Here is a 24,949-nt window from a genome sequence, read left to right as displayed (position 1 = left end):
GCCTGGGCGCTGTGCCCGGGCCATGCAAGGGACGGCGGCTGTTCGGGGGTGCCCTGCACACGCGTGTGCCTCTGCGCGTGGCGTGTGCGTGGCGTGTGCCCCACGTGTGCCGTGTGCAGCCCAGGTGCCTCACGTGTTCTTCGCGTGCAGCTGCCGTGCATCCTGTGTGCGTTGCACGTGTGCAACATGTGCATTCCGCGTGTGCCCCACGTGTGCCCCGTGTGCATCCTGTGTGCATCACGTGTGCATCCCGTGTGCATCCCGTGTGCATCCCATGTGCATCCCATGTGCATCCCGTGTGCTTCGCGTGTGCATCCCGTGTGCATCGCGTGTGCGTCTGTGTGCATTGCGTGTGCATTGCGTGTGCATCCCATGTGCATCCCGTGTGCATCCCGTGTGCATCCCATGTGCATCGCGTGTGCATCCCATGTGCATTGCGTGTGCATCCCATGTGCATCGCGTGTGCATCCCATGTGCATCGCGTGTGCATCCCATGTGCATTGCGTGTGCATCGCGTGTGCGTCCGTGTGCATGGCGTGTGCATCCCACCGGGGCGCTCAGCGCACACGCGTGTCCGCACGGGGGGGGGGTCGTTACCGTGGGGGGGGGCTCCACCCCCCCCCCGCCCCCATCCCGGGTCCCCCCGGGATCCCCGGCCCCGCCCCCTCAGGCCCCGCCCCCTCCAGGCCCCGCCCCCTCCAGGCCCCGCCCCCTCGTCCCGCGCCCGAACTTGGCGCCAGCGGCCCCGCGCGCCCCACCCCCCCCGCCCCCCGCCCCCCCCCCCCGCCCCGCGCGGCGGGTCCCGCCCCCTCGCCCCCCTCCTCGGCCAATGGGGCGGCGCCCCCCCCGCGAGCCGCGTTGCCATTGGCTGCCCCGGCGCCGGGTCCCGGTGCCAAAACGGGGAGCGGCGGCGCGCGCTCTGCTCCGCTGGCGGCGGCGGCGGCGCTGGGGCTCGGGCGGCCCCGGCTCCGCTCCCGGCTCCGCTGCCCCCCCCCGGGACCCCCCCCGAACCGGGACCCCCCCCCCGAAACCGGGAACCCCCCCCGAACCGGGACCCCCCCCCCGAAACCGGGACCCCCCCCCCGAACCGGGACCCCCCCCCGAACCGGGACCCCCCCCCCCCGAAACCGGGACCCCCCCCCGAACCGGGACCCCCCCCCGAAACCGGGGACCCCCCCCCGAACCGGGGGACCCACCCCGAACCGGGACCCCCCCCCCGAACCGGGACCCCCTCCCGAAACCGGGACCCCCCCCCCCGAACCGGGACCCCCCTCCGAAACCGGGGACTCCCCCCCGAAACCGGGACCCCCCCCCGAACCGGGACCCCCCCCCGAAACCGGGACCCCCCCCCCCCGAACCGGGACCCCCCCCCGGTAACCGGGCCCCCCCCCCTCCGGTAACGGCCCCCCCCCCCGGGCAGCCGGACCTGTCTGCCAACTTCCCCCCCCCCCGGTAACCGGGACCCCCCCCGGTAACTGGACGCCCCCCTAGTAACCGGCACCCCCCCCAGTAACCGGGACCCCCCCGGTAACTACCCCCCCCTCAGTGACCGGGACCCCCCCCCTCAGTGACCGGGACCCCCCCCGGTAACGCACCCCCCCCCGGGTGACCCGTTAGTCGCCGGTAGCCTCAGTCCCCCCCGCGTTAACCCCCCCCCCCGGTAGCGCTGCTGCCCCGGTAACCGGGTCTGACCCCCCCCCAACCCGGTAACCGGGTTTCTCCCCCCCCCCCCCGGTGCCGTCCCCCCCCCCGTCGCCGCTGCCGCCCCGGCCGGGATGCGTCGCCGCAATGGTAGGGACCGGCGGGGACCGGGACGGGGACACGGGGGGACACGGGGGGACACGGGGGGACACGGGGACGGGGACGGCTCCGACGGGGACGGAGAAACTTTGCGGGAGCCGAGCGGGGACTGGGGACCGCGGTGGCACCGGGAGCCGAGCGGGGACCGCGGTGACACCGGGAGCCGAGCAGGAATTGGGGACACGGTGGTGGCACCGGGAGCCGAGCAGGAGTTGGGGACAGTGGTGACACCGGGAGCCGAGCGGGGACCGGGGACTGCGGTGACACCGGGAGCCGATTGGGGACCAGGGACACGGTGGCACCGGGAGCCGAGCGGGGACCGTGGTGGCACCGGGAGCCGAGCAGGAGTTGGGGACGGTGGTGACACCGGGAGCCGAGCAGGAATTGGGGACACGGTGACACCGGGAGCCGAGCAGGGACCGGGGATGTCCCCGAGATGCGGTGGCAGCGGCACCGCGGTGACATCGGGAGCGGAGCCGGGACTGCGGTGACACCGGGAGCCGAGCGGGGACCGTGGGGACACGGTGACACCGGGAGCCGGAAGGGGACCGTGGGGCTGCGGTGGCACCGGGGACGCGGTGACACCAGGAGCAGAGCGGGGACCACGGTGGCACCGGGAGCTGAGTGAGATTTGGGGACGGTGGTGGCACCGGGAGCCGAGCGGGGACCGTGGGGACATCGGGAGCCGAGCGGGGACACGGTGGCACCGAGAGCCGAGCGGGGACCGTGGTGGCACCGGGGATGCCGGTGACATCGGGAGCCGAGCGGGGACCACGGTGACATCGGGAGCCGAGCGGGGACACGGTGGCACCGGGAGCCGAGCAGGAATTGGGGACAGTGGTGACACCGGGAGCCGAGCGGGGACACGGTGACACCGCGGAGCCGAGCGGGAATCGGGGACCGCCCGGGACGCGGTGGCCGCGGGGACGGGGTGGCCCCGGGAGCCGCGCGGGGATTGGGGACGGTGGTGGCACCGGGGACAGCGGGAGCCGCGCGGATCCGCGCCGGGAGCCAAGTTGTTCCCGGAGTTGAGCTGCTCCCGGGGCCGAGCGCGTCCGTTCCCGGAGCCGGGCTGTTCCCGGAGCCGCTGGGCACCGGCAGCCGATCGGATCCGCGCCGGTGTCGGAGCCGCGCGGGCGCCCGGAGCCCGGCCGTTCCCTGCCGGGGTTTCTTCGGAGCCAGGCGGCTCCCGGGAGCGGCACAGTCGGCGGGAGCGATCCCCGGGATCGGAGCCATTCCCCGGGATCGGAGCAATCCCCGGGGCTGTGCCATGTTTCCCCGGGATCGGAGCGGTTCCCCGGGATCGGAGCAATTCCCCAGGATTGGAGCAATCCCTGGGGCTGTGCCACATTTCCCCGGGATCGGAGCGATTCCCCGGGATCGGAGCAATCCCTGGGGCCGTGCCACGATTCCCCGGGATCGGAGCAGTTCCCCGGGATCGGAGCGGTTCCCTGGGATCAGAGCGGTTCCCGGGGCTGTGCCACGTTTCCCTGGGATCGGAGCTATTCCCTGGGATCGGAGCGATCCCCGGGGCCGTGCCATGTTTCCCCGGGATCAGAGCGATTCCCCGGGATTGGAGCAGTTCCCCAGGGCCATGCCACGTTTCCCCGGGATCGGAGCGGTTCCCTGAAATCGGAGCGGTCCCCGGGGCCGGGCTGGGCATTCCCGAGGCTGGAGCGATTCCCCAGGATCGGAGCGATTCCCCGGGATCGGAGCAATTCCCGGGGCTGTGCCGCGATTCCCCGGGATCAGAGCGATGCCCGGGGCCGGGCTGTGTTTCCCCAGGATCGGAGCGATTCCCCGGGGCCGGGCTGGGCTTCCCCGGGATCAGGGCGATTCCCCGGGATAGGAGCGATCCCAGGGCCGTGCCGCAGTTTCCCCGGGATCGCAGCAATCCCGGGGGCTGGGCTGCGCATTCCCGAGGCCGGAGCGATTCCCCAGGATCGGAGCAGTTCCCCGGGATCAGAGCCGTTCCCCGGGATCGGAGCGATTCCTGGGGCTGGGCCGTGGTTCCCCGGGATCGGAGCAGTTCCCCGGGGCCGGGCTGGGCTTCCCCGGGATCGGAGCGATTCCCTGGGATCAGAGCGATCCCAGGAGCCGTGCCGCAGTTTCCTCGGGATCGGAGCAGTTCCAGGGGCCGGGCTGGGCATTCCCGAGGCCGCAGCGATTCCCCGGGATCCGAGCCGTTCCCTGGGATCGGAGTGATCCCTAGGGCCGGGCTGGGCTTCCCCGGGATCAGGGCGATTCCCCGGGATCGGAGCGATCCCGGGGCCGGGCCACGGTTTCTCCAGGATCGCAGCAATCCCGGGGCCAGGCTGGGCATTCCCGAGGCCGCAGCGATTCCCCGAGCCGGGCTGCGCTTCCCCGGGATCGGACGTATCCCTGGGCCGGGCCACGGTTTCCCAGGGATCGGAGCGGTTCCCTGGGGCCGGCCTGCATTTCCCCGGGATCAGAGCGATTCCCGGGGCCGCGTTTCTGCCGGATCGGAGCGATTCCCGGGGCCATGTTTCTACGGGATCGGAGCGATTCCCGGGGCCGGGCTGCATTTCTGCGGCATCAGAGCAATTCCCGGGGCCGGGCCGGGCTTCCCCGGGATCGGAGCGGTTCCCAGAGCCGGGCCGCGGTTCCCCGGGATCGGAGCGGTTCCCTGGGATCCAGGTGCTCCCTGGGGCCGGGCCGCAGTTCTCCGAGGTCGGAGCAATTCCCGGAGCCGGTCCGGGCTTCCCCGGGATCGGAGCGATTCCCAGAGCCAGGCTGTGCGTCCCGGGGATCGGAGCGATCCCCGGGGCCGGCCCGGGCTTCCCCGGCATCGGAGCGATTCCCCGGGATCGGGACGATTCCCCGGGATCGGGGCGCTGCCCAGGCGTCCTCGGCGGCCGGGTTGATCCCGGGGTTGGGATCGGGGCTGCGGATCCCCGGGGGTTGGGATGATCCCTGGGCTCGGGGCGATGCCAGGACCCGGATCAGGCCCGGGGCCGTTCCCGGGGTCTGCGTCAGTCCTCGGAGCTGGGCTGAGGCTGGGGCGATCCCCGGGGCCGGGATCGTGTCCGGGGCGATCTCCGGGGCCGGGATCGGGACTGAGCATCCCCAGGCCGGGATCGGGGCTGATCCCCGGGGTCAGGATCGGGACTGAGCGTCCCTGGGGCTGGGGCTGATCCTGGGGCCGGGATCGGGGCTGATCCCCAGGACTGGGATCAGGGCTGATCCCCGGGGCTGGGATCGGGACTGAGCATCCCAGGGGCTGGGACTGGGGCTGATCCCAGGGCTGGGATTGGAGCTGATTCCCGGGGCTGGGGCTGGGACCGATCCCCGGGACCGGGATCAGGGCTGAGCGTTGCTGGGACCAGGGTGGGGCTGAGCATCCCTGGGGCTGGGACTGGGGCTGATCCCTGGGATTAGGGCTGATCCCTGGGGCCAGGATGGGGCTGATTCCCAGGGCTGGGGCTGGGACTGAGCGTTGCTGGGACCAGGGTGGGGCTGAGCATCCCTGGGGCTGGGATTAGGGCTGATCCCTGGGATTAGGGCTGATCCCTGGGGCCAGGATGGGGCTGATTCCCAGGGCTGGGACTGAGCGTTGCTGGGACCAGGATGGGGCTGAGCATCCCTGGGGCTGGGACTGGGGCTGATCCCCGGGACTGGGGCTGATCCCAGGGCCAGGATTGGGACTGAGCATCCCCGGGACAGGGCTTGGGGCTGATTCCTGGGTCGGGATTAGGGCTGATCCCTGGGATTGGGCTTGGGGCTGATCCCTGGGACTGGGGCTGATCCCTGGGACCAGGATTGGGACTGAGCATCCCTGGGATCAGGGCTGAGCATCCCCGGGACTGGGACTGGGGCTGATCCCCGGGACTGGGGCTGATCCCAGGGCCAGGATCGGGACCGAGCATCCCTGGGACTGGGATTAGGGCTGATCCCCGGGACTGGGGCTGATCCCAGGGCCCCGATCGGGCCCGAGCATCCCTGGGACGGGGCTTGGGGCCGCTCCCTGGGTCGGGATTAGGGCTGATCCCCGGGACTGGGGCTGATCCCTGGGACCAGGATTGGGACTGAGCATCCCTGGGATCAGGGCTGAGCATCCCCGGGACTGGGACTGGGGCTGATCCCCGGGACTGGGGCTGATCCCAGGGCCAGGATTGGGACTGAGCATCCCCGGGACTGGGATTAGGGCTGATCCCTGGGACCAGGATGGGGCTGAGCATCCCTGGGGCTGGGACTGGGACTGATCCCCGGGACTGGGGCTGATCCCCGGGCCCCGATCGGGCCTGAGCATCCCCGGGATGGGGCTTGGGGCTGATCCCTGGGGCCAGGATGGGACCGAGCATCCCCGGGACTGGGATTAGGGCTGATCCCCGGGACTGGGGCTGATCCCCGGGACTGGGGCTGATCCCCGGGCCCCGATCGGGCCTGAGCATCCCCGGGACGGGGCTTGGGGCTGATCCCTGGGGCCAGGATGGGACCGAGCATCCCCGGGACTGGGATTAGGGCTGATCCCCGGGACTGGGGCTGATCCCCGGGACGGGGCTTGGGGCCGCTCCGCGGGCCGAGCCCGGGCCCGAGCATCCGGGTGCGGGTGCGGGTGCGGGTGCGGGTGCCGGTGCCGGTGCGGGTGCCGGTGCGGGCGGGTGACGCGCGTGCCCCCGGCAGGATGAGTTCCACCCGTTCATCGAGGCGCTGCTGCCCCACGTCCGGGCCTTCTCCTACACCTGGTTCAACCTGCAGGCGCGCAAGCGCAAGTACTTCAAGAAGCACGAGAAGAGGATGACGAAGGAGGAGGAGCGGGCGGTGAAGGACGAGCTGCTGGGCGAGAAGGCCGAGGTGAAGCAGAAGTGGGCCTCGCGGCTGCTGGCCAAGCTGCGCAAGGACATCCGGCCCGAGTGCCGCGAGGACTTCGTGCTCTCCGTCACCGGCAAGAAGCCGGCGTGCTGCGTCCTCTCCAACCCCGACCAGAAGGGCAAGATCCGCCGCATCGACTGCCTGCGGCAGGCCGACAAGGTGTGGCGGCTCGACCTGGTCATGGTGATCCTCTTCAAGGGCGTGCCGCTGGAGAGCACCGACGGCGAGCGCCTCGTCAAGGCGCCGCACTGCGCCAGCCCGGGCCTCTGCGTGCAGCCCCGCCACATCGCCGTCGCCGTCAAGGAGCTCGACCTCTACCTGGCCTACTTCGTCCACGGCCCCGGTGAGCGGCTGCCGCGGGGCGGGCGGGCGGGCGGGGCCGTGTCCGGGGCGTCCTGGGGCGTCCTCGTGCAAGCGTGTGCATGCACGTGCAAGCGGGGCCATGTCCTGGTGCGTCCTGCTGTGTCCTGGTGCAAGCGTGTGCATGCACGTGCGAGCGGGGCCACGTCCTGGTGCGTCCTGGTGCATCCTCGTGCGAGGGGTTGCATGCGCGTGCGAGCAGAGCCACATCCCAGGGTGTCCTGGTGCATCCCGGGACATCCTGGTGCGAGGGGTTGCATGCACGCGCAAGCAGGGCCATGTCCTGGTGCATCCTGGTGCAAGCGTGTGCATGCACGTGCAAGCGGGGCCACGTCCTGGTGCATCCTGGTGCATCCTGGTGCAAGCATGTGCGAGCAGGGCCATGTCCTGGTGCATCCTGGTGCGTCCTCGTGCGAGGGGTTGCATGCGCGTGCAAGCAGAGCCACGTCCCAGGGTGTCCTGGTGCATCCCGGGACATCCTGGTGCGAGGGGTTGCGTGTGTGTGCGAGCGGGGCCGTGTCCGGGGCGTCCTGCTGCGTCCTGGTGCGAGGGGTTGCATGCACGTGCAAGCGGGGCCACGTCCTGGTGCATCCTGGTGCATCCTGGTGCAAGCATTTGCACACACACGTGAGCAGGGTGGCATCCCGGGGCGTCCTGGTGCGAGGGGTTGCATGCACGTGCAAGCGGGGCCGTGTCCTGGTGCATCCTGGTGCATCCCGGGACATCCTGGTGCAAGGGGTTGCGTGTGTGTGCGAGCGGGGCCGTGTCCGGGGCGTCCTGGTGCGTCCTCGTGCAAGCGTGTGCATGCACGTGCAAGCGGGGCCACGTCCTGGTGCATCCTGGTGCAAGCATTTGCACACACACGTGAGCAGGGCGGCATCCCGGGGCATCCTCGTGCGAGGGGTTGCATGCACACGCAATCAGGGTCATGTCCTGGTGCGTCCTCGTGCGAGGGGCTGCATGCGCATGTGAGCAGGGCCACGTCCTGGTGCATCCTCGTGCAAGGGGCTGCATGCACGTGCAAGTGGGGCCACGTCCTTGTGCATTGTGGTGCGTCCTGGTGCGTCCTGGTGCGTCCTGGTGCGTCCTCGTGCGAGGGGTTGCGTGCACGTGTGAGCGGGGCCACGTCCTGGTGCATCCTAGTGCAAGCGTTTGCACACACACGTGAGCAGGGCGGCATCCCGGGGCGTCCTGGTGCGAGGGGTTGCACACATGCTAAGCAGGGCGCCTTCTCAGTGCCTCCTTGCACAAGCGTTTGCACACACGCGTGAGCAGGGCGGCATCCTGGGACATCCTGGTGCAAGCATTTGCACACACACGTGCAAGCAGGGGGGCATCCCGGGGCGTCCTGGTGCGAGGGGTTGCACGCGTGCAAGCAGGGCAGCACCCCGGGGCATCCTTGCACAAGCGTTTGCACACACACACGAGCGGGGCAGCACCCCGGGGCATCCTTGCACAAGCGTTTGCACACGCACGAGCAGGGCAGCACCCCGGGGCATCCTTGCACAAGCGTTTGCACACGCACGAGCAGGGCAGCACCCCGGGGCATCCTTGCACAAGCGTTTGCACACACACACGAGCAGGGCAGCACCCCGGGGCATCCTTGCACAAGCGTTTGCACACGCACACACGAGCAGGGCAGCACCCCGGGGCGTCCTGGTGCAAGAGTTTTGCACGCGCGTGCGAGTGGGGCAGCGTCCCAGGGCGTCCTTGCACTAGGCTTTGCACGAGGGTTTGCACGTGGGCGAGGGGGGCGGCGGGGGGCTTCACCAGGAGCCGGGCGGTGCCCAGGGCCTCCTTGCACGAGGGCTTGCACACGCGTGTGAGCAGAGCCACATGCTGTCGGGCTGCAGCAGGGTTTGCCGTGACCCAGGCAGTGCCCTTGCACGCGGGTTTGCACACGCGTGTGACGCGGTTTACGTGCCGGCGGGCCGCGGGGGGTTGCCGTGAGCCGGGCAGCGTGTGCCTGCGCACGAGGGCTTGCACACGAGCGTGCGAGCGGGGCGTCACGGCGCGTGCACCGTGCACTGTGCCGTGCTGCGTGTGCCGTGCTGCGTGTGCTGCGTGTGCTGCGCCATTTCGTGTGCCGTGCTGCGTGTGCCGGGCACCGCGTGTGCCGGGCATCATGCCGTGCCGTGCATCATGCACCGTGCCGTGCTGCGTGTGCCGTGCTGCGTGTGCCGGGCGTCATGCCGTGCCGCGCATCATGCACCGTGCACCGCGTGCCGTGTGCCGTGCCGTGTGCCGTGTGCCGTGTCGTGCATGGTGCCCCGTGTGCTGCGCCATTTCGTGTGCCGTGTGCTGTGCTGCATGGCGTGCCGTGCCGTGCACCGTGCTGCGTGTGCCGTGCTGCGTGTGCCATGCATTGTGTGCCGTGTGCCGTGCTGCGTGTGCCGTGCTGCGTGTGCCGTGCTGCGTGTGCTGTGCCGTGCATCGTGTGCCGTGCTGCATGCCGTGCTGCGTGTGCCGTGCTGCGTGTGCCGTGCTGCGTGTGCCATGCATTGTGTGCCGTGTGCCGTGCTGCGTGTGCCGTGCTGCACGTCATGCACCGTGCACTGCGTGCCGTGCTGCATGCGGTGCCGTGCCGTGTGCCGTGTGCCGTGTGCCGTGTGCCGTGCCGTGCATCGCGCTCCACGTGCCGCGCCATTTCGTGTGCCGTGTGCCGTGTGCCGCGTGTGCCGTGTCCCTGCCGCGTGCTCCACGCCGTGCCACACGCCTGCACGGGAACACGCACACGCCCTGGGGACCCGCTCGGGGACAGGGACGGCACGGGGGGGACACGGGGACGGGGGGGACACGGGGACAGGGTGACGCAGGGACAGGGACAACATGGGGACGGGGACATGGGGACAGGGACGTGCACGGGGACAACAGGGATGGGGACACAGGGACACGCATGGGGACGCGGACACGCGCGGGGACGGGGACACGCGCAGGACGGTGACACGGGGACGGGGACAATATGGGGACGACGCGGGGACAGGGGTGATGCAGGGACGGGGACCCGCTGGGGGGGGTTGGTGGCACCGCCGCCGGGGCCCAGGCGTCTGGGGGGCCCAGGCGTCCGGGCGGGGGAGGGGCGGCGGGCGCCTGCCACGTGCCACCCGCGGAGGTCGCGACCCCGGCACGCGACCTCCGACCCCGCGGGGGGGACACGGGCGGCCCTGCCCGGACGCCTGGGCCCCCGGGACCCGGCGTGTGTGTGTGGGGGGCGTCCGGGGCCCAGGCGTCCGGGTCGGGGGGGGTTGCAGTGGGGGGGCCCAGGTGTCTGGGGCTGGGGGGGGGGTTGCAGGAGGGGGCCCAGGCGTCCGGGCCTGGGGGCTGTGGCGGGGGGGGGCCCAGGTGTCCTGGGCTGGGGGGGGCTATTGCGGGGGGCCCAGGCGTCCGGGGCTGGCGGGGGTTGCAGCGGGGGGGCCCAGGCATCCGGGGTGGGGGCCGCAGCGGGGGCCCAGGCGTCCGGGTCGGGGGGGGGGGTTGCAGCAGGGGGGCCCAGGCGTCCGGGTCTGGGGGGGGGTTGCAGCAGGGGGGCCCAGGCGTCCGGGCCTGGGGGGCCATTGCAGCGGGGGGGGGCCCAGGCCTCCGGGGCCGGGGGGGGGGGGGTTGCAGTGGAGGGGCCCAGGCGTCCGGGCGCCCCCCCCCCGCCCTCCCGCCGCAGACAATGGCCCCTTTGTCGGCGCTGCCCGTTGGCGGGGGGCCAGCACCTTCCTGGCCCCCGGCCCGGCCCCGCGCCGCCTCCCCCCCCCGCGGCCCCCCCGTGCGGCCCCCCCACCCCCCCACCTTGCTTTATGTGTCCCCCCCCCAGGACTTGGGGTGCCCGGACGCCTGGGCCCCCGGGGTGGGGGGGCACCCGGACGCCTGGGCCCGGGGGGGTCTGGGTGGGGGCACCCGGACGCCTGGGCCCCTGAGGTGGGGGGGTTCCCGGACGCCTGGGCCCGGGGGGGTCTGGGTGGGGGCACCCGGACGCCTGGGCCCCTGAGGTGGGGGGGTTCCCGGACGCCTGGGCCCGGGGGGGGTCTGGGTGGGGGCACCCGGACGCCTGGGCCCCTGAGGTGGGGGGGCACCCGGACGCCTGGGCCCGGGGGGGTCTGGGTGGGGGCACCCGGACGCCTGGGCCCCTGAGGTGGGGGGGTTCCCGGACGCCTGGGCCCGGGGGGGGTCTGGGTGGGGGCACCCGGACGCCTGGGCCCCTGGGGTGGGGGGGCACCCGGACGCCTGGGCCCGGGGGGGTCTGGGTGGGGGCACCCGGACGCCTGGGCCCCTGAGGTGGGGGGGTTCCCGGACGCCTGGGCCCGGGGGGGGTCTGGGTGGGGGCACCCGGACGCCTGGGCCCCTGGGGTGGGGGGGCACCCGGACGCCTGGGCCCGGGGGGGTCTGGGTGGGGGCACCCGGACACCTGGGCCCCTGGGGGGGGGGGCCGCGGGCACGGGCTCCCCACGGCCGCTGACCTCGCGCGACCCCGCGGGAACAAGGAGCCCTTCACCACCACCCCCCCCCACTGCGGGGAGGGGCCCAGGCGTCCGGGCTGACCCCCCCCCCCCCGCAGAATCGGGACAGACGGACGGTGCAAACCAGCAAGGGGAGGCCGACATCAAACCGCTGCCCAACGGTGAGACCCCCCCCCGGACGCCTGGGCCCCCCCCGGACGCCTGGGCCCCCCCAGGACGCCTGGGCTCCCCCCGGACGCCTGGGCCCCCCCCAGCTCCCAGTGCCCCCCCCCCAGACGCCTGGGCCCCCCCGGACACCAGTGCCCCCCCCAGGTCCCCAGTGCCCCCTCCCAGCTCCCAGTGCCCCCCCTTGGGCTCCCAGTGCCACCAGTGCCCCCCCCGAGCCCCCAGTGTCCCCCCCGGGCTCCCAGTGCCCCCTCCCAGCTCCCAGTGCCCCCCCCGGGTCCCCAGTGCTCCCAGTAGCCCCCAGTGCCCCTTCATGTCCCCCCCAGTGCTCCCAGTTCCTCCCAGTGCCCCCAGCAGCTCCCTGTAGCCTCCAGGGCCCCCAGTAACCCCCAGTTCCCCCCAGTAACCCCCAGTTCCCCCCAGTGCCCTCTGCGGCCCCTCCCTGCGGCCCGGCCCCCCCAACACGCGTGTCCCCCCAACACGCGTGTCCCCCCACACGCGTGTCCCCCTTGGCGTGTGCATGTCCCCGCTGTCACGTGTCCCCGTTGTCCCATGCGCCCCCGTGTCCCGTGTGTCCCCGTGTGTTGCACACGCGTGTGTCCCCAGGTCCCACGCGTGTCCCTGTGCCGCACACACGTGTGTCCCCCTGTCGCACACGCGTGTCCGTGGCGTGTCCCTGTGCCGCACACGCGTGTGTCCCCGTGTCCCACGTGTGTCCCTGTGTCCCCGTGTCCCGTGCGTGTCCCCGTGCCGCACACGCGTGTCTGTGGTGTGTCCCCGTGCTGCACACGCGTGCCCGTGGTGTGTCCCCCGTCGCACACGCGTGTCCGTGGCGTGTTGCACACGCGTGTGCGAGGTGCGGGGCGCCGCAGGGCACCTGGTCTTCCAGGAGAGCTTCGTCACCTCGGGCGTCTGGAACGTGGCCGAGCTGGTGCGCGTGTCCCAGAGTGAGTGCTGCTGGGGCACTGGGAGCACTGGGAGGGACTGGGAGCACTGGGAGGGACTGGGAGGGACTGGGGGGGACTGGGAGGGACTGGGGGGGACTGGGAGGCACTGGGGCGTCTGGAACGTGGCCGAGCTGGTGCGCGTGTCCCAGAGTGAGTGCTGCTGGGGCACTGGGAGCACTGGGAGGGACTGGGAGCACTGGGAGGGACTGGAAGCACTGGGAGCACTGGGAGGGACTGGGAGCACTGGGGCGTCTGGAACGTGGCCGAGCTGGTGCACGTGTCCCAGAGTGAGTGCTGCTGGGGCACTGGGAGCACTGGGAGGGACTGGGAGGGACTGGGAGTGCTGGGGCAGACTGGGAGCCCTGGGGCCAACTGGGAGCACTGGGACAGACTGGGAGCCTCAGGGAAGACTGGGAGCACTGGGGCCAACTGGGAGCACTGGGAGGGACTGGGAGGGACTGGGAGCACTGGGGTGGGGGGAGCCGCCGGGCAGCCCCCCCTTGGGACCCCCCGGGGGCGGGGCTTGTGGAGGGGGCGGGGCCTGTGGAGGGGGCGGGGCTTGTGGCAGCCGGCGGGGGGGCAGCACTCCCCGTGCGGTCATGCGTGTGAGCGTGCACACGCGTGTGCAAGGCTGGGGGGGTGCATGCGTGTCCCCGGGGCGTTGCACACGCGTGTGCCCTGGGCCCTTGTGCGTTGCACACGCGTGTGCTCCGGCTGCCGCATGCATTGCATACGCGTGTGCACCTGAATCCCCCGTGCATCGCACACGCGTGTGCCCCAGCCCTTCCTGCACTGCACACGCGTGTGCACCCTGCTCCCCCGTGCATCGCACACGCGTGTGCCCCAGCTGCTGCATGCCTTGCACACGTGTGTGCCCCGCTTCCCCCGTGCATTGCACGCGTGTGTGCACCCAGCTCGTCCGTGCATCGCACACGCGTGTGCCCCCCCGCTCCCCCGTGCATCGCACACGCGTGTGCCCCAGCTGCTGCATGCCTTGCACACGTGTGCCCCCCGCTCCCCCGTGCATCGCACACGCGTGTGCACCCAGCTCCCTTGTGCATCGCACACACGTGTGCCCTAGCTGCTGCATGCCTTGCACACGTGTGTGCCCCGCTTCCCCCGTGCATTGCACGCGTGTGTGCACCCAGCTCCTCCGTGCATCGCACGCGCGTGTGCACCCAGCTCCCCTGTGCATCGCACACGCGTGTGCCCCAGCTGCTGCATGCCTTGCACATGTGTGTGCCCCGCTTCCCCCGTGCATCGCACACGCGTGTGCACCCAGCTCCCCCATGCATCGCACACGCGTGTGCCCCCCGCTCCCCCGTGCACCGCACACGCGTGTGCACCCCGCTGCCCCGTGCACCGCACACGCGTGCGCCCCAGCCCCTCGCGCATCGCACGTGCCTGCAGCCGGCTGCCTCGTGCGCCGCACACGCGTGTGCCCGGCCCGGCCGTGGGTCGCACACGCGTGTGCGGCGGCTGACGCGGCCCCGCAGCGCCGGTGGCGGCGGCGTCGGGCCCCGGCTTCTCGCTGGCCGACCTGGAGAGCCCCGGCTACTACGGCCTCGGCCAGGTGGCCCTGGGCCGCCGCGCCCTCCCCGCCCCCCCCGCCGCCAGGTAAGCCCCCCGGCACCCCCCCGCACCCCCCGGCACCCCCCCCACACCCCCCGGGACCCCCCAACTCCCTCCGGGACCCCCCAAAACCCCCCGGGACCCTTGGGACCCCCCAACACCCCCCGGGACCCCCCAACTCGCTCCGGGACCCCCCAAACTCCCCGGGACCCCCCAAAACCCCCGGGACCCCCCAACTCCCTCCGGGACCCCCCAAAACCCCCCGGGACCCTTGGGACCCCCCAACACCCCCCGGGACCCCCCAACTCGCTCCGGGACCCCCCAAACTCCCCGGGACCCCCCAAAACCCCCGGGACCCCCCAACACCACCTGGGACCCCCCCAAAACCCCCCGGGACCCTTGGGACCCCCCCAAACCCCCCAGGACTCCCCAAAACCCCCTGGGACCCCCAACACCCCCTGCAACCCTTGGGACCCCCCCAAACCCCCCTGGGACTCCTTGGGACCCCCCAGACCCCCCAGCAACCCTTGGGACCCCCCCAAACTCTCTGGGACCCCTCAAAACCCCCCAGGACCCCCCAACACCCCCCGGGACCCTCTGGGACCCCCCAAAACCCCCCAAAACCCGCCAGGACCCTCTGGGACCCCCCCAAACTCCCCGGGACCCCCCCAGGACCCCCCAACACCCCCCGGGACCCTCTGGGACCCCCCAAAACCCCCTGGGATCCCCCAACTCCCTCCGGGACCCCCTGGGATTCCTTGGGACCCCCCAGATCCCCCAGCAACCCTTGGGACCCCCCCCAAACTCTCTGGGACCCCCCAATACCCCCCGGGACCCTCTGGGACCCCCCCAAACTCCCCAGGACCCCCTGGGCCCCCCCAAACTCCCTGGGACCCCCAACACACCCCTGGGACCCCCCTAAACTCCCTGGGACCCCCCTGGGACCCCCTGGGACCCCCTGGGACCCCTCATGACCCCCCCAAACCCCTCGGGACCCCCCACCTCCCCCCTGCAACTCTTGGGACCCCCCAAAGCCCCCCGGGACCCCTCAGACCCCCCCGGCCCCTCGTGACCCCCCGGGACCCCCTCTGCCCCCCCCATCCCCAAGGGCCTCGGGGGCCCCTCCTGTCCCCCCAAACTGCCCGGCCCCCCCGGCCCCCACCCCAAATGCCCCCCGGTGCCCCCCATGGCCCCGGTGCCCCCCCAGTGCCCCCCATGGCCCCCATGGCCCTGGCACCCCCCATGGCCCTGGTGCCCCCCCCAGTGCCCCCCATGTCCCCCATGTCCCTGGCACCCCCCGTGTCCTGGTGCCCCCCCAATGCCCCCCATGTCCCCCATGTCCCCGGTGCCCCCCCAGTGCCCCCCATGTCCCCATTGCCCTCCATGTCCCCAGCATCCCCATGGCCCCAGTGCCCCCCATGTGCCCCCCCCATGTCCCTGGTGCCCCCCCCGGTGCCCCCCATGTCCCTGGCACCCCCCGTGTCCCTGGTGCCCCCCTCATGTGCCCCCCATGTCCCCAGTGCCCCCCATGCCCCCCCCAGCCCCCCCCGGTGCCCCCTGTGCCCCCAGCCCCCCCGGTGCCCCCTGGTCCCCCCCAGCCCCCCCGTGCCCCCCCCGTGCCCCCCCCCCGGTGCTGCGTGCTGCCGGGGGGGGGGGTCTGACGGGGGGGGGCGGGGGGGGCAGCTCCAGCAAGCGGCCCAAGGCGCTGGAGGAGGCCGAGCTGGAGGGCGACGACGGCGGCTTCTACCCGGGGGGGCCGGGGGGGCCGGGGGGGCCGGGCCGCTCCCCCGCCCCCGGCAGCAGCCAGGGCGCCTGGGCCCCCGACGGCGACGCCGGTGCGTGGGGGGGGGCACGGGGGGGGGCACGGGGGGTGCAGGAGCTATGGGGCGTATGGGGGGGGCACAGAGGGGATGGAGCTAAGGGGGGGTCTTGGGGGCTATGGGGGGGCTATGGGTTGTGGGGGGGGCACAGGGCTATGGGGGGTTCGGGGGGGCTATGGGGTGGGGGGGCACGGGGCTATGGGGGGGCTCGGGGGGGCTATAGGGCTCTGGGGGTCTTGGGGGCTATGGGGTGGGGGGGGCACAGGGCTATGGGGGGCTCGGGGGGCTATGGGGTGGGGGGGGCACAGGGCTATGGGGGGGCTCGGGGGGGCTCTGGGGGTCTTGGGGTCTATGGGGTGGGGGGGCACGGGGCTATGGGGGGGCTGTGGGGTGAGGGGGGGCACAGGGCTATGGGGGGGCTCGGGGGGGCTATGGGTTGTGGGGGGGGCACAGGGCTATGGGGGGGCTCAGGGGGGCTATAGGGCGCATGGGGGGATGGGGCTATGGGGGGGCTCGGGGGGGGCTCTGGGGCTCTGGGGGTCTTGGGGGCTATGGGGTGGGGGGGCACAGGGCTATGGGGGGCTCGGGGGGGCTATAGGGTATATGGGGGGCAGTGGGGGGGCTGGGGGGTGCAGGGGGTACAGAGCCCGTGGGGGGGCTGTGGGGGGGCCATGGGGGGGCTCCTGGGGGGGGCTGGGGGTCCCTTGGCTCCAGGGGGACCGGGGGGGGGGTCGCTGGGGGTCCGGGAGGGGCCCAGGGGCCTGGGGGGGTTGGGGGTCCGGGGGGGGGGGCTGGAGGGGCTCTAGGGGACTTGGGGGGGGGTCGCTGGGGGTCCCAGCCCCCCCCCGTCCCCCCCCCAGGCCCGGGCGCCCTGAAGAAGTCGGGGAAGCTGGACTTCTGCAGCGCCCTGTCGGGGCACGGGGCCACCCCCCGCATGGCCTTCGGCCACCACCCGCTGCCCGTCCTCGCCGGCGTGCGGCCAGGTGAGCCCCCCCGGCCCCCCCCGCACCCCCGGGCCCCCCCGGGCCTCCCCCGGCCCCCCCGGCCCCCCCCGGCCCCCGCAACCCCCCGGCACCCCCCCGGACACCCGGGCCCCCCCTGAGCCCCCCGCATGGTCCTCGCCGGCGTGCGGCCAGGTGAGCCCCCCCCGGCCCCCCCCAGACCCCCCCCGGGACCCCTGGGACCCCCCCGGGGCTCCTAGGACCCCCCAGGACCTTCCTGGGACCCCCCCAAACCCCTGGACGCCTGGGCCCCTATGGGCGTCCCCACCCCATGGTCGGGGGGGCCCGGACGCCTGGGCCCCTATGGGCGTCCCCACCCTGAGACAGGGCTGCCCGGACGCCTGGGCCCCTATGGCCATCCCCACCCTGGGACAGGGCTGCCCGGACGCCTGGGCCCCTATGGGCGTCCCCACCCTGGGACAGGGCTGCCCGGACGCCTGGGCCCCTATGGGCGTCCCCACCCTGAGACAGGGCTGCCCGGACGCCTGGGCCCCTATGGCCATCCCCACCCTGGGACAGGGCTGCCCGGACGCCTGGGCCCCCATGGGCGTCCCCACCCCGGGGACAGGGCTGCCCGGACGCCTGGGCCCCTATGGCCATCCCCACCCTGAGACAGGGCTGCCCGGACGCCTGGGCCCCTATGGCCATCCCCACCCTGAGACAGGGCTGCCCGGACGCCTGGGCCCCTATGGCCATCCCCACCCTGAGACAGGGCTGCCCGGACGCCTGGGCCCCGATGGCCATCCCCACCCCGGGGACAGGGCTGCCCGGACGCCTGGGCCCCTATGGGCGTGTGCACCCCAGGGGGACAGTGCCCGGACGCCTGGGCCCCTATGGGCGTCCCCACCCCGGGACAGGGCTGCCCGGACGCCTGGGCCCCCATGGGCGTCCCCACCCCTGGGACAGGGCTGCCCGGACGCCTGGGCCCCTATGGGTGTCTGCAGCCCATGGTCAGGGGCTGCCCGGACGCCTGGGCCCCTATGGCCGTCCCCACCCCGGGGACAGGGCTGCCCGGACGCCTGGGCCCCTATGGCCATCCCCACCCTGGGACAGGGCTGCCCGGACGCCTGGGCCCCTATGGGCGTCCCCACCCCTGGGACAGGGCTGCCCGGACGCCTGGGCCCCGATGGCCATCCCCACCCCGGGGACAGGGCTGCCCGGACGCCTGGGCCCCTATGGCCATCCCCACCCCATGGTCGGGGGGCCCGGACGCCTGGGCCCCGATGGGCGTCCCCACCCCTGGGACAGGGCTGCCCGGACGCCTGGGCCCCGGGGCGCTGACGCGGTGCCGCGCCGCAGGCAGCCCCCGGGCGCCGGCGTCGGCGCTGCACTTCCCGTCGGGCTCGCTGCTGCCGCAGGCGGGGCCCTACTTCGCCCACCCCACCATCCGCTACCACCCGCACGGCCAGGACTCGCTCAAGGAGTTCGTGCAGTTCGTCTGCGCCGACGGCGCCGCCCCGGCCCCCGCCCAGGTGGGTCCCGCGCCCGCACGCGCGTGCACGCGCACGCACACGCCTGCACACGCCTGCACACGCACGCACACGCCTGCACACGCCTGCGCACGCGGGGGGACCCTGCCGCGCGCCCCCTCGTCTCCGTCTCCGTCTCTCCATCCGGCGCCTGGGTCTGTCCCCCCCCCCCCCCCCCCCCGCGGATGAGGCTCTGGGGGGTGCTGGGACCAGTGTGCAGGGGGTGCTGGGACCAGTATGGAGTCTGGGCAGGCGCTGGGAGCAGTACGCATGTCCAGGATGGGTACTGGGATGAGTGTGCCAGTCCAGTATGGGTACTGGGACCAGTATATGGGGTCTACGCAGGTGCTGGGAGCCACACAGGGGATCTGTACAGGCACTGGGACCAGTATGTGGGTCCAGTATGGGTACTGGGATCAGTATATGGGGTCTGTGTGGGTACTGGGACCAGTACAGGGGTCTGTAGGAGCACTGGGACCAGTAGACAGGGTCTTTATGGGGACTGGGACCAGTACAGGGAGCTCATAGGGGCACTGGGACCAGTATGCAGGGTCCATAGGGGCACTGGGACCGGTATGTGGGGCACTGGGACCAGTATGTGGGGCCCATAGGGGCACTGGGACCAGTATGTGGGGCACTGGGACCAGTACAGGGGGCTTATAGGGGCACTGGGACCAGTATGTGGGGCGCTGGGACCAGTATGCGGGGCCCATAGGGGCACTGGGACCAGTATGTGGGGCACTGGGACCAGTACAGGGGGGTCTGCGTGGGGTGGAGAGCTGGGACCTCCGCAGCAACACGTGCCCCGGAGGCGGGGCCTGTATGCAAATGAGGCTGGGAGGCGGGGTCTGCATGCAAATGATGTCCCAGGGGCGGGGCCTATGCAGAATAGGTCCTGGGGGCGGGGCCTGGCTGCGGACGGCGCCGTGGAGGCGGGGCCTATGCAGGACAGGGCCCGGTATGCAAATGAGGCCCTGGCGGTGCTGCGGTATGCAAATGAGCTGCCGGGGGCGTGGCTCTGCATGCAAATGAGGCAGCAGAGGCGGTGCCAGCCTGCCACGGAGGTGGGTCCTTATGCAAATGAGGTGCTGGGGTGGGGCTGGCATGCAAATGCAGCCCCGGGGGGCGGGGCCTGTATGCAAATGAGGCCCCGGGGGTCCCGCTGCCTGCGGTAGGGACAGGCCCCCCCGTGCGAGGGGTCACCCCGGGGTGCCAGGGCCCTCGTGCAAGGCCCCCGTGCAAGGCCCCCCCCCGTGCAAAGCCCCCGTGCAAGACCCCCGTGCAAGGCCCCCCTGCGTGAGGACCGTCATGCCAGGGCCCCCGTGCGAGACCCCCGTGCCAGGGCCCTCGTGCAAGACCCCCCATGTGAGACCCCCGTGCAAGGCCCCCCGTGCAAGACCCCCATGCAAGGCCCCCCCATGCCAGGGCCCCCGTGCAAAGCCCCCTGTGCAAAGCCCCCCGTGCACGAGCCCTTGTGCAAAGCCCCTGTGCAAAGCCCCCCCCTGCAAAGCCCCCGTGCAAAGCCCCCCTGTGCACGAGCCCTTGTGCAAAGCCCCCCGTGCAAAGCCCCCCATGCAAAGCCCCCGTGCAAGCCCCCCCTGCAAAGCCCCCCGTGCAAAGCCCCCCGTGCACGAGCCCTTGTGCAAAGCCCCCATGCAAAGCCCCCCCTGCAAAGCCCCCGTGCAAAGCCCCCGTGCAAAGCCCCCCGTGCACGCCTGACGCTGTTTGTGCTTGCAGCCCTGCGGTGCCGGTGCCGGTCCCGGTTCCGGTTCTGGTGCCGGTTCTGGTCCCGGTGCCGGTGCCGGTGCCGGTGCCGGTCGCCCCGCGGGCGCCTTCGTGGTGCCGCCGCCGCCCGTGGCCCGCCCGGTGCCGCTGCCCCTCCCCGACGCCAAGGCCACCGGCGCCGGCCCCGAGGGCGCTGCGCCCGCCCCGCCGTCGCCCTGTAAGTGCCCGCCCCCCCGGCACCCCCGTGCCCCACGGCACCCCATGGCACCCCATAGCACCTTCATGCATCCCCATGGCACCTTCATGCATCCCCACGGCACCCCATGGCACCCTATAGCATCCCACGGCACCCCATAGCACCCTATGGCATCGCCATGCGCCCCATAGCACCTTTGTGCATCCCCATGGCACCCCATAGCACCCCACGGCACCTTCATGCATCCCCACGGCACCCTATAGCATCCCCACGGCACCCCACGGCACCCCATAGCATCCCCATAGCACCTTCATGCATCCCCCCGGCACCCCATGGCACCCCATGGCACCCCATGGCATCGCCATGCACCCCATAGCACCTTCATGCATCCCCCCGGCACCCCATGGCACCCCATGGCACCCCATAGCACCTTCATGCATCCCCCCGGCACCCCATGGCACCCCATGGCACCCCATAGCACCTTCATGCATCCACCCAGCACCCCATGGCACCCCATGGCACCCCACGGCACCTTCATGCATCCCCCCGGCACCCCACAGCACCCCATGGCACCCCATAGCACCTTCATGCATCCCCATGGCACCCCACAGCACCCCATGGCACCCCATAGCATCCCCATAGCACCTTCATGCATCTCCACAGCACCCCACGGCACCCCATGGCACCCCATAGCATCTTCATGCATCCCCACGGCACCCTATAGCATCCCCTGGCACCCCATAGCACCCCCTGGCACCCCCCTGTGCCCCACGGCACCCCACGGCACCCCATAGCACCTTCATGCATCCCCACGGCACCCCATGGCACCCCGTGGCACCCCCCTGTGCCCCATGGCATCCCCATGCACCCCCATGTATCCCTATGGCACCCCATGGCACCCCATAGCACCCCATGGCACCCCATGGCACCCCATGGCACTCCATGCACCCCATGGCACCCCATAGCATCCCGTGGCACCTCACAGCACCCCATGGCACCCCACGGCACCCCAAAGCATCCCATGCACCACCATGGCACCCCATGGCATCCCATGGCACCCTATAGCACCCTATGGCACCCCATGGCATCCCATGCACCCCTGTGGCACCCCATAGCACCCCGCGGTACCCCATAGCACCCCATGGCACCCCATGGCATCCCACAGCACCCCGTGGCATCTTGCGGCACCCCATAGCAACCTGTGGCACCCCATGGTGCCCCATAGCACCCTATAGCATCCCATGCATCCCCAGGGCACCCCATGGCACTCCATGCACCCCATAGCACCCCATGGCACCCCATGGCATCCCGTGCACCCCATGGCACCCCATGGCACCTCCATAGCACCCCATAGCACCCCACGGTGTCCCATGGCACCCCATAGCACCCCATGGCACCTCATGGCATCCTGCAGCACCCCATGCACCCCATGGCACCCCCATAGCACCCCATGGCACCTCATGGCACCCCATAGCACCCTATGGCACCCCATAGCACCCCATGGCCACCCCATGGCACCCCATAGCACCCCCATGGCACCTCATGGCATCCCCGCGGCCACCGCCCACCGGCACCTGCCACCGGCACGCGGCCAGGGCACCGCGGGGGGACAGGGGATGGGGACAGGGGACGGGGACACCCGTGGGGACAGGGGACGGGGACACCCGTGGGGACAGGGGACAGGGCCGGGCGCAGGGGGACCGGGGTGGGGGCAGGGGCCGGGGCCGGGGGCTGGGGACACCCCTGGGGATGGGGACACGGTGGCCCGAGGTGCCCCAGGGTGGCAGAGGCCGGCCCGGCTGCCCCATGCGTCATCGTCCCCGTCGCCTCGGCCATCGTCATCCCATCCTTGTCCCTTGTCCCCGTCCCTGTCCCCGTCCCCGTCCCCCCGGCGCCGCCTCTTCGCTCCCCTTTTCCTTCTCCTTCTCCATTTTCCCCCTTTTTCCCCCCTTTTTGGCGGTGGTTTTGGGTCCCCCGGGGGTGGGAGTGGGGGGGGGGGGGGCCACCCGGACGCCTGGGCCCTCCCGGACGCCTGGGCCCTCCGTGGGGGGGGTTGGGGGGGGGCCCAGAACCACCATTCATGTTCTGTTTGCTTCCTCCGTCCGTTCTCTGTGGGCTGGGGGGGGGCGCGGGGGGGGGGCCGGGGCCGCCCGCAAATGAGCAGCCCGGCGGCCCCGCACACGCGTGTGCAAGCGTGCACGTCCCCCTTCCCCCCCCTCCACCGCGCCGCCTCGCACGCACACGCGCTTGCACCCCCCCCGTGCGCACACACGCACCCGCGCACGCCCGCGTGTGCGCTAACACGTGTGCACGCGTGTCCTTGCACGCTCACGTGTGCGCGCTGACGGCGGGGCGCGGGCGGGCGGGCGTGCCGCCCCTCCCCCGTGCGTTTGCACGCTCGCGGGCGCTCCTGGCCTCGCACACGCCTCGCACACGCGTCGCACACGCCTCGCACACGCGTCGCACACGCGTCGCCCGCGCGCTGACGGCCGCCGTCCCCGCAGCATTCGCAGCGCCAGGCTCCGCCGCTGCCAACCGCTTTGTCGGCCTCGGACCCCGGGACGGCAACTTTCTAAACCTCCCCCAGCAGGCGCAGGTAGGGCCGCCCCGGACGCCTGGGCCCCCGTCCCGGACACCTGGGCCCCTCGCCAAACGCCTGGGTCCTCTGTCCCGGACGCCTGGGCCCCTCCCCAAACGCCTGGGTCCTCTGTCCCGACGCCTGGGCCCCTCCCCAAACACCTGGGTCCCCTCCCCGGACCCTGGGCCCCTCCCCAAACGCCTGGGTCCTCTGTCCCGGACGCCTGGCCCCTCACCCGGACGCCTGGGCCCCTCCCGGACGCCTGGGCCCCTCCCCGGACGCCTGGGCCCCTCCCCAAACACCTGGGTCCCCTCCCCGGACGCCTGGGCCCCTCCCCAAACGCCTGGGTCCTCTGTCCCGGACGCCTGGGCCCCTCACCCCGGACGCCTGGGCCCCTCCCGGACGCCTGGGCCCCTCCCCAAACGCCTGGGTCCCCTCCCCCGACGCCTGGGCCCCTCACCCTGGACGCCTGGGCCCCTCCCCAAACGCCTGGGTCCTCGTCCCGGACGCCTGGGCCCCTCCCGGACGCCTGGGCCCCTCCCGGACGCCTGGGCCCCCTCACCGGACGCCTGGGCCCCTCCCCAAATGCCTGGGTCCCCTCCCCAGACGCCTGGGCCCCTCCCGGACACCTGGGCCCCTCCCCAAACGCCTGGGTCCTCTGTCCCGGACGCCTGGGCTCCCAGTCCCGGACGCCTGGGCCCTTCCCCGGACGCCTGGGCCCCCAATCCCGGATGCCTGGGCCCCTTCCCCGGACGCCTGGGTCCCAGCCGGCCCCGCCCCTCCCCCCCCCAGCCACCGTGGGTTAATCGGTTAATTAGGCCGTTAATTAGCGGGGGAGGGGAGCCGCCCCCAGCCCCCGCCGCCAAACTGGGAGGCAACTGGGGGGGGACTGGGAGCCCCCCTCCCCCATCACGTCCCGCCCGTCTCGTTGCCGGGGGCGACGAGACATGATGTCACCGCCGGGCACTGCCGGGGGGGGGGGGGGGGGGGGGGGGGACACAATGGCCGGGTGGGGCCCTGCCCCCCCCCGCGTCGCCACAGCAACCGCCAATGGGGTGTCGTCGCTGTGGCCCCCCCTCAACGTCCCAGGGCCCCGCGGGCCGGGGGGGGTCGCGACCCCCAGCGGGGCGCCCCATTGGCCCCCCGGCGCGTGGCACGACGCCCGATTGGCCGGCTGCCCTGCGGCGCCGGCGGCCGATTGGCTGGCGCGGGAGGCGGCCGCGGCGCGGGCCCCGAGCCAATGGGACGGGGGGGGGGGGGGGCGGCCATGGGGGGCCCCGGCGGGCGACGAGGCGGCGGCGGATTGGCTGGCGGGGGCCCCGGCGGGGTGGGGGAGGGGCCGCCGCTGATTGGCTGGCACCGGGCGGGCGCTTGGCAGGCCGCGGGGTGCTGCGGCGGGCAGGGCCGCCCTGATTGGTCGGCCGCGGTGGTGCGGTGCCGCGGCGGCCAATGGGGCACCGGCGCCGCGCCCGGCTTGGCACATGGCGGCGGTTTTGGGGGGGGGGGGGGGGGCCGACACCTGGGCCCCGCCACGTGCCGGGAGGGCGGCCGGAGTTGGGGGGCACCGCCCGGACGCCTGGGCCCGCCACGTGCCTGGGCCCCCCGGACGCCTGGGCCCCCCGGACGCCTGGGCCCCTCCCACATGCCTGGGTCCCCTCCCCGGACGCCTGGGCCCCCTGGATGCCTGGGCCCCTCCCGCATGCCTGGGTCCCTCCCCGGACGCCTGGGCCCCCTGCCCTGACGCCTAGGCCCTTTCCCCGGACGCCTGGGCCCCTCCCGCATGCCTGGGCCCCCCGGACGCCTGGGCCCCCCGGACGCCTGGGCCCCCCGAGTGCCTGATTCCCCCAGACTTCCTGGGCCCCCCCGGTCTCCTGGGCCCCCCGGACGCCTGGGCCCCTCTCTACCAGGTTGCCTCGGACACCTGGGCCCCTGATTGCCTAGCCCCCCCCCCCCGGACTCCTGGGCCCCCGAATGCCTAGGCCCCCCCGGACCTCCCTGGGCCCCAAACACCTGGGGCCCCGGACTCCTGGGCCCCCCC

The 24,949-nt window shown here is 73.3% G+C and overlaps 1 protein-coding gene across 7 annotated transcripts in view; it reads left to right on the top strand.

Annotated features, from left to right (window-relative positions):
• The window catches only part of NFIX (nuclear factor I X), a 71,839-nt gene extending 48,863 nt beyond the window's left edge, over positions 1-22,976 (top strand). For 2 of the 7 annotated variants that reach the window (XM_064499354.1, XM_064499353.1), the window contains 8 exons: positions 6,520-6,976; positions 11,537-11,599; positions 12,476-12,550; positions 14,047-14,167; positions 15,806-15,957; positions 16,803-16,925; positions 18,243-18,415; positions 22,838-22,976. In XM_064499354.1, the coding sequence (XP_064355424.1) occupies positions 6,520-6,976; positions 11,537-11,599; positions 12,476-12,550; positions 14,047-14,167; positions 15,806-15,957; positions 16,803-16,925; positions 18,243-18,415; positions 22,838-22,909 (1,236 nt within the window). In that variant the 3' untranslated portion in view covers positions 22,910-22,976. Of the gene's footprint in view, positions 1-1,749; positions 1,792-6,444; positions 6,977-11,536; positions 11,600-12,475; positions 12,551-14,046; positions 14,168-15,805; positions 15,958-16,802; positions 16,926-18,242; positions 18,416-22,837 lie in introns of those variants that run through there. The other 5 variants (XM_064499348.1, XM_064499347.1, XM_064499351.1 and 2 more) reach the window with 4 other exon arrangements.
• The last annotated feature ends 1,973 nt before the right edge of the window (positions 22,977-24,949 follow it).

This window comes from Dromaius novaehollandiae, chromosome 33 (genome assembly GCF_036370855.1).
Source record: "Dromaius novaehollandiae isolate bDroNov1 chromosome 33, bDroNov1.hap1, whole genome shotgun sequence".
Taxonomy (NCBI): Eukaryota; Metazoa; Chordata; class Aves; order Casuariiformes; family Dromaiidae; genus Dromaius; species Dromaius novaehollandiae.
Note: the sequence above shows the minus strand (reverse complement) of the source record. Positions and strands in the feature narration are given on the sequence as shown.